Source organism: Fonticula alba (genome assembly GCF_000388065.1).
Source record: "Fonticula alba strain ATCC 38817 unplaced genomic scaffold supercont2.1, whole genome shotgun sequence".
Lineage (NCBI taxonomy): Eukaryota > Rotosphaerida > Fonticulaceae > Fonticula > Fonticula alba.
In genome coordinates, this window is record NW_009242971.1 from 4,107,476 (window position 1) to 4,122,499 (window position 15,024).

The window sequence follows — 15,024 nt, forward strand, 5'->3', positions numbered from 1 at the left end:
GGGCAGACGCACCTTCAAATTTTCGCAATGCTGGATAATGTCCGACAGGGGCTTTAGGCAGGAGGTTTCATTCTCGGAAATGTCCAGATACTTGAGACTCCGAGCGCAGCCCTTGGAGAAGTCCTCTGTCCAGAGGGGGTGCGAGCCGGGGCGCGAGATCCCAGGAAGGAGGGAGGGAAGGGAAGGTCAGGGGAGGGGGGGGGGGATAAGCGAAGGCCCGCCAAGCCTGATGGACGAGCCGAAGCAGAAGCACCACAGAAGGATGGGAGGGGAGAGGGAAGAAGAAAAGAGCCCATCCAAGAAAAAAAAGCCAGCTCACGCACCGACGACATATTCCAGCTTCAGGCGGGTGCGAGCAATGTCCAGGCGCTCGAGGTTGACCGCGGCACGGAGGACCGGCGACAGGGCCGACAGCACGTAGCGGTCCAGGCGAATGGACCGAAGCTCCAGTCGGGTCAGATTGGCCGGCTGCAGGAGCAGCAACGATCGACACAGGGCGGCCATTCCCCGACCGCGGGGATTGGTCACCGACTCGGAGATGGCCAGCCCCCGGAGGCTGATGCCGCATGTGAGCAGGTAGTCCGCCAGGGAGGTGAGCGCTCGGTCGCAGAGGAGGTTGCCGCTGAGATCCAGCGAGTGGAGCTCGCTGGCCGTGGGACCATCTGCCGGGGAGACCCGCGCAGATGTGGAGCTTGGCGAGAAGAAAGTCATCGAGGAGGAGGGAGACATCCCGACGGCCGCGGCGACACCGCCGCCGCCGCTGCCGCCGCCGCCGCCGCCGCCGCCAGAGGCGATTGCCACCGAGGAGCCGGCCCCATCGACCGCCGGGTGCAAGAGACGCGCCCGGCCAGCCAACAGTTCCACCGGATCGACGGTCAGTCCCACGCGCGACGCCTCGATGTAGGCGAAGGGGGTCCGATCTCCAAGAGCCATGAGCTGTGCCAGGGCGTCCAGCGCCAGGGGCGACAAGGGCAGGTAGGCGGCGTGCGCTTTCTCACGGGCCGTCGCCCCATTGAGGCCGCTGCCACTGCTGCTGCCCAGAGCACGGTGCCGCCGGGTGCGCAAAGGCAACGCCGGCAGCGGAGCCCCGGGCGAGGAGGTGGCCTCCTCGGCGGCGAGTGCGGTCGGATTCTGGTGGTCCGGCGAGGCGACCCCCTCCGACCCGTCCGAGGAAAGAATCCCCGGACTGAAGGAGGACGCCATGGCCAGGGTCCGGCTGGCACCGAGGGCCAAAGCAACGATCGACGCCCCGAGCCCCTCGAAGCTGGTGCTGTCGCTGGTGGTGGCGGACGAGCTGACAGCCGGGCCGCCGGCCGCGCCAGCCGCGGCCAGGAAATCCAACCGGGTATTGAGCGGATCAAATTGCGACCGGGGAACCTGGCCCCCCTGGGCGTGGATCGCCGCGAGATGCAACTCCGGCGAGGGGTCCGGCCCGAAGGTCAAGCTGCTCCAGCGTCGCGAGTAGGCCAGCGACCAGAGCAGCGCCGCCATGTGGTCGTGCACCGTGTCCAAATCCAAATCCGGCCGCCAAAAGCGCCCCATGCGGAAGGTGCCCCGCAGGAGGGGATGCCCATGGGCGGAGGAAAGCTTCCCCGGCACCTCGGACCCATCCAGGTAGCTGGCGGAGTCGGCCTGGGCCGCGTGGTGCGCGAGCTCGGCTGCAGCCAGGGCCGCTTCCTCGGCCGCCAGGGTTCCCAAAACCAAAAGGTGCGACTGCAGCGGCGTCAGGGCCTTGGGAAAGCGGAAGCACGACGCCCGGTAGGAAAGGGCGAAATCCGCCGGATCGCCATGGGGAAGATGCGCCTTGAGAACGGCGAGGCTGTTTGCGAAAGGGAGGCAAAAGCAAAGCAGGTAAGAAGACCGGCGGCGGAAGGACGTCGGGCGATTGGGGGGGGGGGAGGGGGGGGAGGGTGGAGAGGAAGGGCAGAGCGAAGCGCATGACGAACCGATCGGGTGGCGTCACCTCCAGCGAGAAGGGAAGTCTCGGGGAGGAGGGGTACACGGCGTAGAAGCGCTCCAGCAACACTCGGATGAAGGGGTCACACATGCCCGGGGAAAACCGGATGAAGACATGCAGGGTAGTCTGGGAAGCGGGAACGCTGCCACCCCCGGCAGGCAGTTCGACGCCATTGATGCTGGTGCCGGGAGGGGCATCCGGTCCGGCAGGAGGAGCATCGGCAGCGCCGGATCCGGCCGCCGGATCCGGGTCCTCGTCACCCTGACGGCGTGAGAGGGTCTCGGCGGCAATGGACGAGTCGAAGGGGGACTGGCATTCGAGGATCAGCTCGTTGGGGGACGCCTCGGAATTGACAATCGCCACGTCAAGGAGGTGAATCTGGTGGAAGATCTACGCCGAACATGCATGTGTGAGCAAATGGAAGGGGCTCGAGGTTTGTCGTTGTTTGTTTGTTTGTTTGTTTTTTGCCTGGTGTGTGCGTGTGCGTGGCGCGCTCCGGTGGGAGAGCCCTGACAAGCTGGAGAGAGGGCACGGGCGCTCGTGCGGGGGCGTACTTTCGTGGAGTCGGCGAAAAAGATGTTGAAGTCATCAATCAACACCAGGCCCGAGGACACCGCGGCGAAGGTGCCGGGGATGGTGCTGCTGCACTGCCCGGCCATCGGGGCACGCCCCCCTTGCAGAGCCTGGGCCACCATGGAAAAGGACCCGGGCGAGCCGATCAAACGCTGACACTTGAACTCCACCGATGGGTCGGAGAAGTATTCGACGGTGCCGCGCTTTTCGAGCTCCTGCTTCAGGAGGTCTGCGAGGCGTGAGGCGTTAGCTTGAGACATGGCGCACGGGGGGGGGGGGGCAAGAAGAAAGGAGGGGCGCGCGAACAGGCCAGAGTGAGCGAGGCGCGCGAGGAAAGGTGGAGAGCGAGACGCACCCTCAGCCGAAGCGGAGGGGGCCCCGGTGGCAGCGCGTGCGGGTTGATTCCAAATGGCCAGCTTCGTGACCAGACGGTCAACCCGAGACGAGGAGACGGAAGGCGAGGCGGCGGCCATGGCTGATGGGAGCCCGGCGCACGCCGACCGGGGGAGGGCGGGGGGGAGGGGGGGGGGGGGGGGGGGGGGGACGAGCCGAGGGCCAACCGTCGGCTTGAGATTGAGGAGAGGCTGGCAAAAGGCACAAGGGGCAGGAGGCGTCAAGACGGAAGGGGAACAGGGGGCAGAGGAGGGGCAAGTGCTTGCTGGTCCCCGGGCGCCGGTGCGCCGGGCCGAACAAGCCGCCCATCAAGGGCCTCCGAGGGGGGGGGGGGACTGAGGCGAAACACGAAGCCAAAGGGGCGTGAAAATTCCTCTATGCGCCCGACCATCAAATTCAGGGGAGGAGGGGGGCGAGGCACGATCGACCGTGTCAGCAGGGGAACACAGCCAAGGGGCTGGTTTTCCTCCACCCCACCCCTTGGCGGGTACGTCTGAGGGCGCTCTGTTCGCTCTCTGGAGGGGGCGGCCTACCCCCCGGTGCCTCCCGGCAAAGATGATCTAGCGGGGCCCGGTTTCCGGGCGGGGAGCGGGCGGAGGGGAGGGGGGGGGAACACTCAGCGAACACGCAGACTCCTGCGTTGTCGGGCAGGGTCCGCCGAAGACTCCTCGGTCAGATGCGGGGCCGGGACAGGGGGGCAGGCGCGCCCAGAAGGAACCCTTACGAAGCAAGGCCATTACTGGTCCACACACACACTCGCACACACACACGCCGGCCCTGGGGCGCCCACAGGGGCGTCCCTCTGCCAAGCAGCGTTGGCGCCGTTTGCCTGGCTGGGGGGTCTCGAGCGCGTTCTCTGCTGGCGCCCCACACACAGGACCAAGTGCAAGGCAAGGGGCAACAGCATCCCCACATTCACGGACACACCAACCGAGACACGGACTCACGAGCATACGCACACACGTACACACATGTACGCGTACACACATATACGCGTACAGACGTACACATGTACACACGTACACACACACACACATACACATGTACACGTACACACATACACACGCAGAGGCCCAAGCAATGGCGTCCATCGGCCAGGCCGATCAGCATCGCGTGTGGCATCTCATGCCTGTGCGCAGGAGGGGGACGGGGGGGGGGGGGGGGGGGGCACCAGTATCCTCTCCCAGCCCGCCCGCCCCCCGCCCTCCTGTGAGAAGGGGGCCACGGTGCACCCCCAGCCTTCGGCATCCTCATTTCCCCCACCCCTCCCCCCTCGCCGAGCGATGCGAGCCACACGAAAGACAAATGTGTACACACTAACTTGAGCATTGTTCTGCCCTCCCCGCTCCCCTGACCCATGCCTGGCCCTCCTGGGCACCCCCGCCCCTCTTGGCCCAGGCGGGGTCTTCCCGGGCACCTCCCTCGCCCCTCCGTTGTCGCCACACCGAGCTGGGGCAGGCGACGGCGCGAATGGTTCCGGCAAGGCGCGCGGGGTCGAGGCACGAAGCTCGGGCCGGGCGAGAGCCCACGGAAGGCGCACGAGCCCCTTGTTGGCACAAAGTGGCGTGTGTCCTACTCACCTGATCATATGTTGGTCGATTGGACGGCGGTGTGATCGGCCAGACACGCGCTTCCCATTCCATCCAGAGGTCGCCCGAGGCCGGCCGCGGCCCTTTTTCTTCCCGTGCAAGAACCATTTCCGCCGGTCCCCCTCTCTCCCCCAGGTCTCTCTCCCCAGGGGGTGGCGTCCTCCTGAATAACAAATTCAACCGCGCCCACCAGGGGGACCAAGGGCAGGGCGTCCGCGAAGCATCCGGGACATCCGGGGGGTGGTAAGCGCCGGGGGCGGGCTCATGTAAGATCCGGCGCGAGCGGGCGCCCCTTTTTTAGACCAAGCTCCTAGCCCCTGGTGGGCCCTCGGCACCCCGGGCCCAGCCCCAGCCCGCGCAGGCCGGCCCAGTGTAAGCCCGCGAGCGCAGGAGCGCCCGCGCGTGCGCACGCGCGCACGCGCGATGGAAATCAGGATCGGGTCCGGGGCATACCCTCGCTGGGCCTCCGGCATATCGGCACTTTTCGGGACCCAGTGGCCTCTCCCCCTGCCCCCCGGTGTGGGGCCCCAAAAGCTCCCTACATCCCCCTCTCCCCCCCATTTCCGGCTGCATCCCCCTGCCCGCCTCTTCCTTTGCCTCTCCCCCTCCTCCCATCCTCCCCTCTCGTCAAACACATTCACACACCATGGAGGACAACCCTGCCGATGAGTACCGCGTAGAACCGCGGCCCGATGACGCGGCCATCGACCGTGTCCCCTCCGCCGGATCACTGCCGGTGGAGGATGGCGAGGGCGAGGACCCCGACACCGGATCGGTGCCCGAGTCCCCGGACGCCGAGCTCGACCCGAATGCCAGTCTCCGCCAGCGGATTCGCGAGATCATGATCAATTCCGAGCTCTCTGAAACCGAGAAGGCCCGGCGTGTGCAGGTCCGCGATGCCTCCCGCGCATCTGCTTCGCTCCCCCTTTTGCACTTGGCGGCGACTAACACGGGGAAATCCCCCCCCCCCCAAACCCCAGGCCCTCTTTACTACCGGCCATGTGTATGGCGACGAGTCCCCTGGCGAAGACGTCCCCGACACTGTGTCGTGTGACGACGTCAATGACCAGGACCCCGAAGCCCCGTCTGCTTGCCTGAAGAAGGCCACCACCGTGCCTCAGCCGCTGGTTCTCAGCCATTACCAGGTGCGTGCCCGGCCGGCATTTCTCCCCGCCTGGCAGGTGTCCTCCTGTTCCACACGCGCACTTGTAGTGTCCTGTGCTTTTCCCTCCCCCGGTCGCGTCCCCCCTCCCCCCCCCCTTCCCCACGCGTGCTCACATTGATGGAATCTCCCCCTGCTCATCCAACCCTGGCCACGGTAGGATGGCACGATGTTTCCCTTCCCCCAAAGTGGCCCGGCTGATGGGGTGTCTCCGGCGATCCCTGCCGGCACGCATCTCGGCTGCCGGCACTACCAGTCGAGCGTCCTCCTGCTGGTGAACTGCTGCAACTCCTGGTTCCCATGTCGCCTGTGCCATGACGACACGGACATCCAGCAGCACTTCCGCGCGACCGCTGCCAAGTTCGCCCGGCAAGCTGGCCGGCCCGAGCCCCCGCAGCTCATCTGCCCGGAGACTGTCGACCGGTACAGCATCACCACCATGTGCTGCACTCGCTGTGGAACGGTCCAGCCGGTTGGCCAGCACTGCACCGCCTGCGACACGGACATCTCGGATTACTATTGCGACGTGTGCCATCTCTTCCAGACTGGGGCCAAGCGCAGCATCTTCCATTGTGAACACTGCCGGATCTGTCGGATTTCCGATGGCCAGAGCTTCCACTGCTTCGACTGCGGTGTCTGCATCGACTATCAGGGGAAAGATGACCACCTGTACGTGCTCGATGTCCTTCCTCCCGGTCCTTGCTCCGGTGCCTCTCCTCGACATGCGGGAGGGGGGCTCTGATTTTCCCACCTCCTCCTCCTGTGTTTGACTAACTGCCCGTCTCGGGCACATGTGGGGCCCCCCTTGTGATGGGTGCAGGTGTGTCAAAAATCTGCTGGACCACCACTGCCCCATCTGCAATGAGTACCTGGCACATTCGATTGCCAATTCCTGCATTTTGGTGCGCAATCCCCCATCCATACGCGCCCGCCCTCTCTCTGACTTGGTCCACGGCCTGTTGCCCCTCCCTTTGACTTTGCCTCTCTCTCTCTCTCTCCGTGTCTCTGACCCCTTGACCTCCGTACCTTTCAGCCCTGCCACCATCCCATCCACACGGAGTGTCTAAACTCCATGCTTGGCAACAATATCTACCAGTGCCCGATTTGCAAGGCCACCTGCGTGGTGCGTCTCCTTTGATTCGATCGTGTCTCCCTTCTCGGCAGCCAACTCTCCGCCGGTGCCGCTCTCGCTCACCCTTCGTCCTTCTCTCTCTCCCTCCCTCCCTTCTCCTCCCCCTCCGCCCTGCTACAGGACATGTCTATTGAGTGGCTTCGGCGCGATTTGCTGCACTTCTTCCTTCGCTTCCCGACCGATCTCCGCAGCTGGAAGGTTCTGGTTGGCTGTAATGACTGCAAGAAAAAGTATGCATTTGGTCTTTTCTCCCATGGCGGCGGTGGCGATGATGATGATGTTGTTGTTTTTGTGACCCATTGACTTACCCCGGCCTTCCTCCCCCCCCCCCCCCCCCCAGGACTGTCACCTTCTATTCGCACTTTCCCCGCTGTGGACACTGCCCCTCATACAATGTCAGCGAACTGATGGCCCATCGGGAGGCCGATGTTCCGGAGCCGGATTGGTGTGATCCCGGCGAGCGCGGCCTCTCCGCCGAGGGAGTGGCATATCGCTTTGGCGACCCGGTCATCGAAAAGCGCCTGGATGATCTCTACGACAAACGCACCCCGGATCAGCGTCTGGCCACCATTCAGTTCGGTGACATGCTCACCAGCATGACCGCCCAGTCGATATCGGTCAGCGTGCGCGCTCAGCTCGAAGGCGGCGATGGCTCCGCTCCATTGGACTTCCTCAGTGCCCTGAGTTCCTTGGCCGGTCAGGATGAAGATCATGACCACGACCACGACCATGACCATGACCATGACCACGACCACGACCATGACTATGACCACGACCACGACCATGACTATGACCATGACCACGATCACGACCACGACCACGACCATGATTTTAGTCAGGATGAGGACAGCGAAGCTGCCACCATGTCCGATGAGGATGGTCACGAATTCACCGATGCCCTTGAGGAAGATGCGGCCCTGATGCCGGGTGCCCGAATCTCGGCGGCCCCCTCCTCGGCCAGGTCGGATGTGTCATCCGGGGAGAGCCTGGTCCTCGTGGAGAATGAAGTCCGCTCCGAATCAGGGTCTCTCCCCCCGGCGGGTGGTGACCAGGACTTTGTCATCTTGTCCCCGCCCCCCGAGTTGGCCATTGAGTCGGCGGCCAGTGAGTCCTCATCGGAGGCACTGGTCCCTGATGCAGGACAACAGGAGCCGGCACATGCTGACCATGACACCGATGAGGAGAGCCACTCGCCATCGCGCCACTCCGCCGCCGCGTTGGTCCCCGAGCTGGCTGGCGATTTGTACGAGTCCTCCCTGACGGCGGACCAGCTTTCGGACGCCATCGATCGAATCCGCAAGGAGATTGCCGACGAGGATGACGATGAGCACTCCGTCATTGTGGAGACACTGCGGCTGATCAAGCTGGCTGAGGCCGGCGAGGTTCTGCCCCACACACCCTGCGGGCCGCCATCCAAGGTCATTGAGAAGATGCTGGTTCTCTACCCGGCCATCCACATTCTCTTCCGCCAGCGCCTGACCAACCGGCGGCCTTGAAGCAAGGGCGGCCCCTCTGGTGGGTATAGCCATCACTGGCTGGGGGAATAGACTGCATCTGCGCATGCGTGCACAGGGAATACCCCCAGCCCGCCCTCCTCCTCCCCCCTACACACACACACACACACACACACACATATATATATATATATATACACATATATATGTATCCATGCATATACACCTGCACCCAGACACGTACGCACACACGCTTCTTGCAAACCGAGCACAATGCCGGAGGGAATCTATATTACAAGGAGGAGAAGGGAATGCTGAAGGGGTGCGGGGTGGATTAGTCGGATGTAGCAGCGGCAGCGGGGGTCACATGGCTGTCAGAGGTGGCGGCCACCGCCGCGGCAGCCGCAGCCTCCTGGTCAAGCTGGTCCATGATCCCCTGGATCTTGGCCATCTCCTCCTCCTGCTTCTTGGAAGCGTCGAACATGGATCCGACCAGGAAGGACCCGAAGAACATACTTCCGGCGAAGGTGGCAAACTGGCGGGTCTTCACCCAGTCCATGTTGGCAATCTTCCGGCTGGCATTGTTGGCGGCGGTCATGCTTGCGGTGCTGAAGCGGAAAGGAGGTGGACAGGCTGCAAGGCGCAGAGGAGGGGTGGGCAGCAGGGGGCAAAGAGAGGGAGAGAGAGAGGGGGAACGAAGGGGAGGAGATGGTGGTCGAGATGGTGGTACATCCTGCCTGCGGCGGGCTCTGGCTGCCCGTCATCCCCCTTTTGAGGCGGAGAAAGTTGCCCTCCCAATACACGGCACCCATCTTCAGCATCCCCACCCTCGAGGGTGTGAAGGGCCCGAAGGCGCGGCGGAATGGACTGTCCTCCGCCCCCCCCCCCCCCGGCCGGGCCGCGCCCACCACGCCTGCAGCACCAAAGCCCCACGCATCGGCACCCTGAGAAGGGGCAGTTGCTATATCACGTGCATGTGAAGTGTATTTAGGTTGGGAGTATGAATCTCGACGTTCGGCGGGCGAGGGGCGAGGGGCGAGGGGCGAGGGGCGAGGGGGGGGGGGGGGGGCGGGGTGGGGTGGGGTGCAGCGAGCCCACAATTACTTCTTGCCCTTTGTGTCGGTCTCCTCGCCGGTCGGGGTGAAAAGCCCCTCCAGCGGGGGAGCATCCAGGCTGAGGGCCTGTCGCAGGGAATGCGTGGCCGAACCACGGGCGAGGGGCTTCGGCTGCCCGCCGCCGCAGGAGGAACCGGCCGCCACGCGGTCGGGATCCTCCGGACTCCAGCCGTGCATGTGCAGGATGTCGAAAGTGGCCGGGATGCTGCCATCCGGCTCGCCGTACATCTCTTTGTGTGCGCACGTACGTGTTTTGCGAATTGTCCGGCTCGCGAGTGAGTAACTGGGCACGATTGAGAATAGATGGCCGGGGGAAAGAGCCGGCCAAAGTGAGCGAGGCAGGGAGGGGAGAAGGAAAATCCAGGCAAGGGAGGATCCCGCAGGCCCGTGACGCACCCTTGTAGATGGCGGCCGCCGCGATCAGGGTGTCCTTCGAAAGAGATGGCTGACTGCGAGGGGGAGGGAGGGTGGGAGGCGGAGAAGGAGGAAAAGAGCATGTGTGTGTGTGAGAGAGAGAGAGTGTGTGTGTGTGTGTGTGTGCGTGTGCATGTCAGTGAATCAAGAAACGAGGGAGGCCCTGCAAGAGGGAGAGAGGAGATTGACTGCGGAACTGCGCGTGCATGTTGTGTATGTGGGTGTGTCTATCCGCACCGCTGGACATCGGCGCTGGACTCGCCCATGGCCTGGAGGTCCGAAAGAAGAGCAAACATGTCGGGGTACCGGACCACGATCGAATCGATGTCGACTAGTGGGGTCATGGCAAGCGACGCGGGCGGAGAGGAGAGAGGCGGAGGGGCGATCCGTGGGAGTGAGTGGGACCATGCCACGCGGGGGCGAGGAGCGAGGGCCACCGAGGCGGGAATGTCGCGCACCGGAGGTCATGGTAAATCCAGCACGGGTGAGAACGCCCGGGAGGTCCTTGATGTCTGTGTGGAGAGAAGCGGAACAGAGGTCAGCTTGGTCATCTCGGGAGGCATATGACCGACGAGGATATGCGACCGTACCAATGAGCGGGGAGATATGGGGCGACATGCCACCCTCGCGGTCAAGCTGGGCCAGCATGAGGCTCGTGCTGTCGGTACGACACAGCAAGCAGGGCAGAGGCCATGCGAAGGAGATTCAATGGGCATGAGATAAGATCGAGCAAGCCGAGAGCACCGGGCGAGCGAGGGAAAGGCGAAGATAAAAAAGTGCCGGCGGCAGTGCGTACCGCAGCTCAAAGAGCGTCTGCCCACCGAATACACAGCCGACAAACGGAGCATCTGGCTTGAGCGCCAGGCGGATCTGAGACAAAGCCCCAACCAGGTCGTTGGTCCAGTGGAGACTGAGCGAGGAAATGGCCGCATCAAAGGGGCCGTGCTGGTGCAGCGGCTCGCACAGGGCCAGCTGCTCCTCGTCATGCACAAAGGCCATGTAGGGGACCGCGTCCTCCTGCTCAATCAGATCCTCAGTGGAGCGATCCTCCGCGTCGGAGTCCCCATCGGCGGCGGCGGCGGCGGCGGCGGTGGTGGAGGAGGCGGCGGCGGTGGTGGCGGTGGTGGCACCGGCCGGAGCACTGCCCCCCGCCAGGAGATCGGCCAGGGGGTCAGCCCCGGCGTCAGCCGGCGGGCTGGAGGCGGCCGCAGCCGCGGCGGCCTCCATCCGCTGGGTGCGCATTTCTTGGCCCCGGCGGACCATCTCCCCACTAAGCTCCACACCGTAGACCGAGCCCATCTTCTCCGGGTCGGCAAAGCGCGCGACATGGCCAAAGCGAGCTCCAACATCCAGGACCTTCTCAAACCGGCCCATGATGTCGCGGATGCGGTCCACCGAACGCAGAGCCATGTGGTCGTGCAGGTAGGCGGCCTGCTCGGCATCCGGGTGGAAGGCCGCCCGGTCGCGCTGCAGGCGCTTGGTCTCGCGATCGAAGACAATTTGCGCACTGCGGAAAGAGGCGCCAAGCTTGGGCTTGGAAGCCGACGAGTGCAAGTCCGGGCTGTAGGGGGTGGACCCGCTGTCGGAGGTGGGCGTCGTGGTGGACAGACTCCGGGCAGCATGGGGGGCCGCCGCCATGGAGAAGGTCCGACGGGCAAGCAGGGACCGGGCGAGCATACTTTGAGGGAGGGGGGGGGGGGACAAGGAGAGAGGGGAAGAAAGCGAGGGAGTAGGGGGTCGGGGACAACACGGAGAGCGATTGGGGGGATGGACCGGAACCCCCCGGAGCAAATCCGGCAAGCACAGTCTTGAGTGTTCTCGCAATCGAGGCACCGGGGTGGAAATCTGAGCAAGGGGACATCTATTTCGGAACGACTTGGGGCAGGGGATAGGGAGAGAGACCAGGGTGAGATACCTGTGTCCGGGGAGAAGGGAGAGCGTCGGAACGACCGCGTCGCGGTAACACGTTCCCCCCCCCCCCACGCCGCGCCGCGGGGCAGAAGCCCGAGTCGAGCGGCGGCACCTCATCATCGCGTTGAGGCCACGTGTTCACTCCCAGAGCTGGCGCGGGTCCGCCAGGTACTCCAGGTACATGGCCTTGTTGTAGAGGGAGATCTCAGACTCGTTGCCTGCGCGGGGGCACGTCGTGGGGGATATGGCGGGGCCGAAGGTGAGAGAGGGGCTAGCGTGTGCGCATGCGCGCATGTGTGTGTGTGTGTGTGGAGAACAGCGGCGTGCAGACAAAGGGAAGAGAGGTGGAGGAAAAGGAGCGGGTGGTTGGGGTGGATGGAGGCGGAAAACGCACGGACACCGCTGTCCCAAAGGGACATGTGGGGGTCCAGAACGAGGTGCTCGCTGCCGGTGTTGATGATGAGGTCGCCCTTCTGCATGGGCCAGCAGCGGAGGGGAGAGGCAGAGAGGCGGGGTGTGATCGGTAAGCACATGCAGGGCGGCAGCCGGTTGGCGTGTCGGATGAGGACCACGAACCTTGCTCATGTGGGCGGTGTGGTAAATCTTGAGGGTGTCTGAGAGGGGGGGGGGGCGATTGTCAGCTCAAAACAACACCAAGCCACAGGACTTTTCTTTCTCCCAGCGGGGAGGGCCATCGCGGGCCGAAAGGAGGGCAACATACCGAAGGTGATCGTCCGGAAGGGGCGGAAGGCACTTTCAGTGGCAATCGCTGAGGAAGCCGGCAGGATGACGTAAAGCGGCGAGGGAGACGAAGGTCAGCGGACACCGGGTGAAAGGGGGAGGGATGTGTCAATGGGCATTTGGGATGTGGCGCGCACCGGCGAGGGACATCTCCAGCAGGTCCCGCCCGGTGGTGGTCTTCAGGTTGATGTTCCGCAGGATGAGGTTGCGCGAGTTGCGGAAGGTAATGGAGCGGATCTGCCAGGCAACGAGTGATGTTAGCATCGGGGACGGGGGGGGGGGAGTCTGTGAACCATGTGCGAACGTGGGGGCCGATCGTTGGGCCCCGCGGGAGCGAGGGAGGGAAGCCTCGCGCACCACGCGGATGGTGAGGATGGCCGACTCGGAGTTCATCTGGCTGGTCATCATCGGCGGCACCGGGGTGCCAGCAGAGGCGCTGCTATCGGAGGACATGACGGCGAGGGATCTTCTGGCCGGGGAGGCGAGCGGGGGAGGGGCAGGAAGAGCGCGCGGGCAGACCGGCGAGCGGAAGGAGGGTGGAGGGCAATGGGGGGGGAGGGGGGGGGGGGGTGGACTGACTCATGACGGCAGGTGAAGGGGGGGGACGGCTCGGGGGCGGCCGAAAAAAAGAGAAAAATCCAGCCCCGGTCTGGGCCACCGCGCAACTGCCGATGGAAGCGCCCTGACGAACCTCCAGATATGCGGATCTCCGTTGGTATTTGGGCCTTCGATCGCCCTGGTTTGATGCGGTAAGCAAGCCCCGGATGTGGCACGCTTGTACTCGGGGGCGGGGCTCTGCGTGTGTGTGTGTGTGGGTGGGTGGGTGTGTGTGTGGGTGTGGGTGTGGGTGTGGGTGTGGGTGTGGGTGTGTGGGTGTGGGTGTGAAAGAGCGAGAGGCCGTCGCGGTTTGTCGGTGCGCTGGTCCGGGATGGCGGCAGGGCAGGGCAGAGCGGGGGCGGCCACACCTTCGGCGAGGCGGGATATTCGTCAGCCGGTGCTCTGCGGCCGGGGGACTCTCCCCGGCCCGGCAGACGCCAACCCCCCCCCCCCGCTCCTTGCCCTATTCACGTCCTCCTGTCAACCATGTCCTGCCCTGCCTCGGCCTCCAACCCCACCACTGATCAGCCTGCCAAGCGCCCTCGCACCGAGGAGACCGGCCCGATTGCCACCTCGCCGGCTTGCATGGCGGCCCCGGACACGTCTGCCCCCCGGCCGCCGATGATGACGGTGCCTCCCTCGATCGAGAAGATCACCCTCTACAGCTACTGGCGCTCGAGCTGCTCGTGGCGCGTGCGCATGGCCCTCAACCTGAAGGAGCTGCCGTATGAGAACCGCCCGGTGAACTTGATCCTGGATGGCGGCGAGCAGAACAAGGAGGAGTACGAGAAGCTCAACCCGAACCGCGCGGTGCCCACCCTGGTGATGGACCTCCGCCGGCATCCGGCCAAGAAGTGCGGCCAGCCCGACCCGGAGGGCCCGCCCATGGAGAACCCCATCACCACCCTCACTCTGACCCAGTCGATGGCCATCATCGAGTTCCTGGAGGACCTGCTGCGTGACCGTGGGGTCCGGCTGCTGCCGGTGTGCCCGCTGGCTCGCGCTCGCATTCGCGCCATGGCCCTGCAGATTGTCGCCGACACCCAGCCCGTGCAGAACGCCCGTGTCATCGCCCACGTTGGTAAGCCGGTTGACCAGGGCGGTCTTGGTGGCTCTGCGCCGGAGTGGGCCAACAAGTGGATCACCACCGGTCTGGTTGGTATGTGGCCGGCCCTTCATGCCGCATGTGTTGACATTGGGTGGGTCTATTTTGTCGTCCTCTAACTCCTTGCCAACGATGCGCTCGTCCTTTCATGGGGCCCTCCCTCTCTCTCTCTCTCTCTCTCTCTCTCTCTCTCTCTACCTCGCTCCTTCGCAACCTCCCTTCTTGGACATAGCCCTCGAGAAGCTGGCCATCCAGCATGCCGGCAAGTACATGTACGGTGACACCATCTCCCTGGCCGACATTTGCCTCATTCCCCAGCTGTACAATGCCCGGCGCTTCAATGTCGACCTGTCGGCCATGCCGACCCTCCTGCGTGTGGAGGCCAACCTCCAGGAGATTGAGGCCATCGCCAAGGCGCACCCGGACCTGCAGCCTGACGCCCCGAAGCAGGAGTGATGTGCCATCTGCCCATGTCTCCACCTCCGCTGGAGGCCCTGAGTCCCCCTCCCCGTCTCCATGTCGAGCACGCCGCCTCCCTCCGAGCTGACACGCGTACACACATGCACGCATATGTGAGCATGCCGAGGAGGCTGCTGGACATGCCTGTGTGTGAATGTGCGAATGCGTGTGTGTGCGCGCACATGCGCGTGCGTGTTTGTTCGTCTGCGCACATGCGTGTGCGCACACACGCACACATATACATATGCACGCCGCCGCGCCCATGGCCGCCTCGACGCCTGGGAAAAACCGCTCCCATCACGGTTCTGGCTTGTCTAACTGTGCCCTACAAATAAAGAAGAACCCCCATGGAGAGTAGCCAGCCTGGTGTCAAAGCGTTGGCGCCTCAGCGCGTGACCGCTCCGATCGGGCGCCTTCATATG

General features: G+C 64.5%; 6 protein-coding genes across 6 annotated transcripts in view; 2 read left to right on the forward strand and 4 right to left on the reverse strand.

The window, feature by feature from the left end:
- The window catches only part of H696_00867 (hypothetical protein), a 9,717-nt gene extending 6,665 nt beyond the window's left edge, over positions 1–3,052 (reverse strand). Inside the window, exons 1-5 of the mRNA XM_009494752.1 lie at positions 2,886–3,052; positions 2,512–2,759; positions 1,947–2,347; positions 324–1,819; positions 13–125 (exon numbers count right to left, since the gene is read on the reverse strand). Coding sequence (XP_009493027.1) covers positions 13–125; positions 324–1,819; positions 1,947–2,347; positions 2,512–2,759; positions 2,886–3,003 — 2,376 coding nt within the window. The 5' untranslated portion in view covers positions 3,004–3,052. The remainder of the gene's footprint in view (positions 1–12; positions 126–323; positions 1,820–1,946; positions 2,348–2,511; positions 2,760–2,885) is intronic.
- A 1,956-nt stretch (positions 3,053–5,008) lies between these two features.
- Positions 5,009–8,429, forward strand: H696_00868 (hypothetical protein). The gene is made up of 7 exons (XM_009494753.1): positions 5,009–5,401; positions 5,493–5,657; positions 5,835–6,343; positions 6,495–6,576; positions 6,708–6,797; positions 6,927–7,036; positions 7,147–8,429. The coding sequence occupies exons 1-7, from the start codon at positions 5,159–5,161 to the stop codon at positions 8,300–8,302; spliced, it is 2,355 nt and encodes a 784-aa protein (XP_009493028.1). The 5' UTR covers positions 5,009–5,158; the 3' UTR covers positions 8,303–8,429.
- A 165-nt stretch (positions 8,430–8,594) lies between these two features.
- On the reverse strand, positions 8,595–8,858 carry H696_00869 (hypothetical protein; the record flags this gene model as incomplete). The annotated part of the gene is made up of 1 exon (XM_009494754.1): positions 8,595–8,858. One exon carries the CDS (start codon positions 8,856–8,858, stop codon positions 8,595–8,597), a length of 264 nt encoding a protein of 87 aa, XP_009493029.1.
- A 461-nt stretch (positions 8,859–9,319) lies between these two features.
- H696_00870 (hypothetical protein) lies at positions 9,320–11,427 on the reverse strand (the record flags this gene model as incomplete). The annotated part of the gene is made up of 6 exons (XM_009494755.1): positions 9,320–9,605; positions 9,772–9,824; positions 10,027–10,120; positions 10,248–10,301; positions 10,380–10,447; positions 10,586–11,427. The coding sequence occupies 6 exons, from the start codon at positions 11,425–11,427 to the stop codon at positions 9,361–9,363; spliced, it is 1,356 nt and encodes a 451-aa protein (XP_009493030.1). The 3' UTR covers positions 9,320–9,360.
- A 240-nt stretch (positions 11,428–11,667) lies between these two features.
- Positions 11,668–13,002, reverse strand: H696_00871 (hypothetical protein). The gene is made up of 6 exons (XM_009494756.1): positions 12,799–13,002; positions 12,579–12,678; positions 12,422–12,469; positions 12,277–12,314; positions 12,095–12,173; positions 11,668–11,918 (listed from the first exon to the last, which is right to left on the reverse strand). The coding sequence occupies exons 1-6, from the start codon at positions 12,892–12,894 to the stop codon at positions 11,839–11,841; spliced, it is 441 nt and encodes a 146-aa protein (XP_009493031.1). The 5' UTR covers positions 12,895–13,002; the 3' UTR covers positions 11,668–11,838.
- Positions 13,003–13,471: 469 nt separating this feature from the next.
- H696_00872 (maleylacetoacetate isomerase) lies at positions 13,472–14,956 on the forward strand. The gene is made up of 2 exons (XM_009494757.1): positions 13,472–14,197; positions 14,376–14,956. The coding sequence occupies exons 1-2, from the start codon at positions 13,525–13,527 to the stop codon at positions 14,597–14,599; spliced, it is 897 nt and encodes a 298-aa protein (XP_009493032.1). The 5' UTR covers positions 13,472–13,524; the 3' UTR covers positions 14,600–14,956.
- Positions 14,957–15,024: the final 68 nt, after the last annotated feature.

What these genes read in the sequence shown, in the direction of transcription:
- H696_00871 (XM_009494756.1), bottom strand. Translation starts at nt 12,894, where the DNA reads ATGTCCTCCGATAGCAGCGCCTCTGCTGGCACCCCGGTGCCGCCGATG. An exon ending in CCATCCTCACCATCCGCGTG is followed by an intron (nt 12,679 to 12,798) that starts GTGCGCGAGGCT and finishes GTTGCCTGGCAG; the next exon opens with ATCCGCTCCATTACCTTCCG. An exon ending in ACACCGCCCACATGAGCAAG is followed by an intron (nt 12,174 to 12,276) that starts GTTCGTGGTCCT and finishes TGGCCCATGCAG; the next exon opens with AAGGGCGACCTCATCATCAA.
- H696_00868 (XM_009494753.1), top strand. Translation starts at nt 5,159, where the DNA reads ATGGAGGACAACCCTGCCGATGAGTACCGCGTAGAACCGCGGCCCGAT. An exon ending in TGGTTCTCAGCCATTACCAG is followed by an intron (nt 5,658 to 5,834) that starts GTGCGTGCCCGG and finishes TGGCCACGGTAG; the next exon opens with GATGGCACGATGTTTCCCTT. An exon ending in TTGCCAATTCCTGCATTTTG is followed by an intron (nt 6,577 to 6,707) that starts GTGCGCAATCCC and finishes CGTACCTTTCAG; the next exon opens with CCCTGCCACCATCCCATCCA.
- H696_00872 (XM_009494757.1), top strand. Translation starts at nt 13,525, where the DNA reads ATGTCCTGCCCTGCCTCGGCCTCCAACCCCACCACTGATCAGCCTGCC. An exon ending in GATCACCACCGGTCTGGTTG is followed by an intron (nt 14,198 to 14,375) that starts GTATGTGGCCGG and finishes TCTTGGACATAG; the next exon opens with CCCTCGAGAAGCTGGCCATC.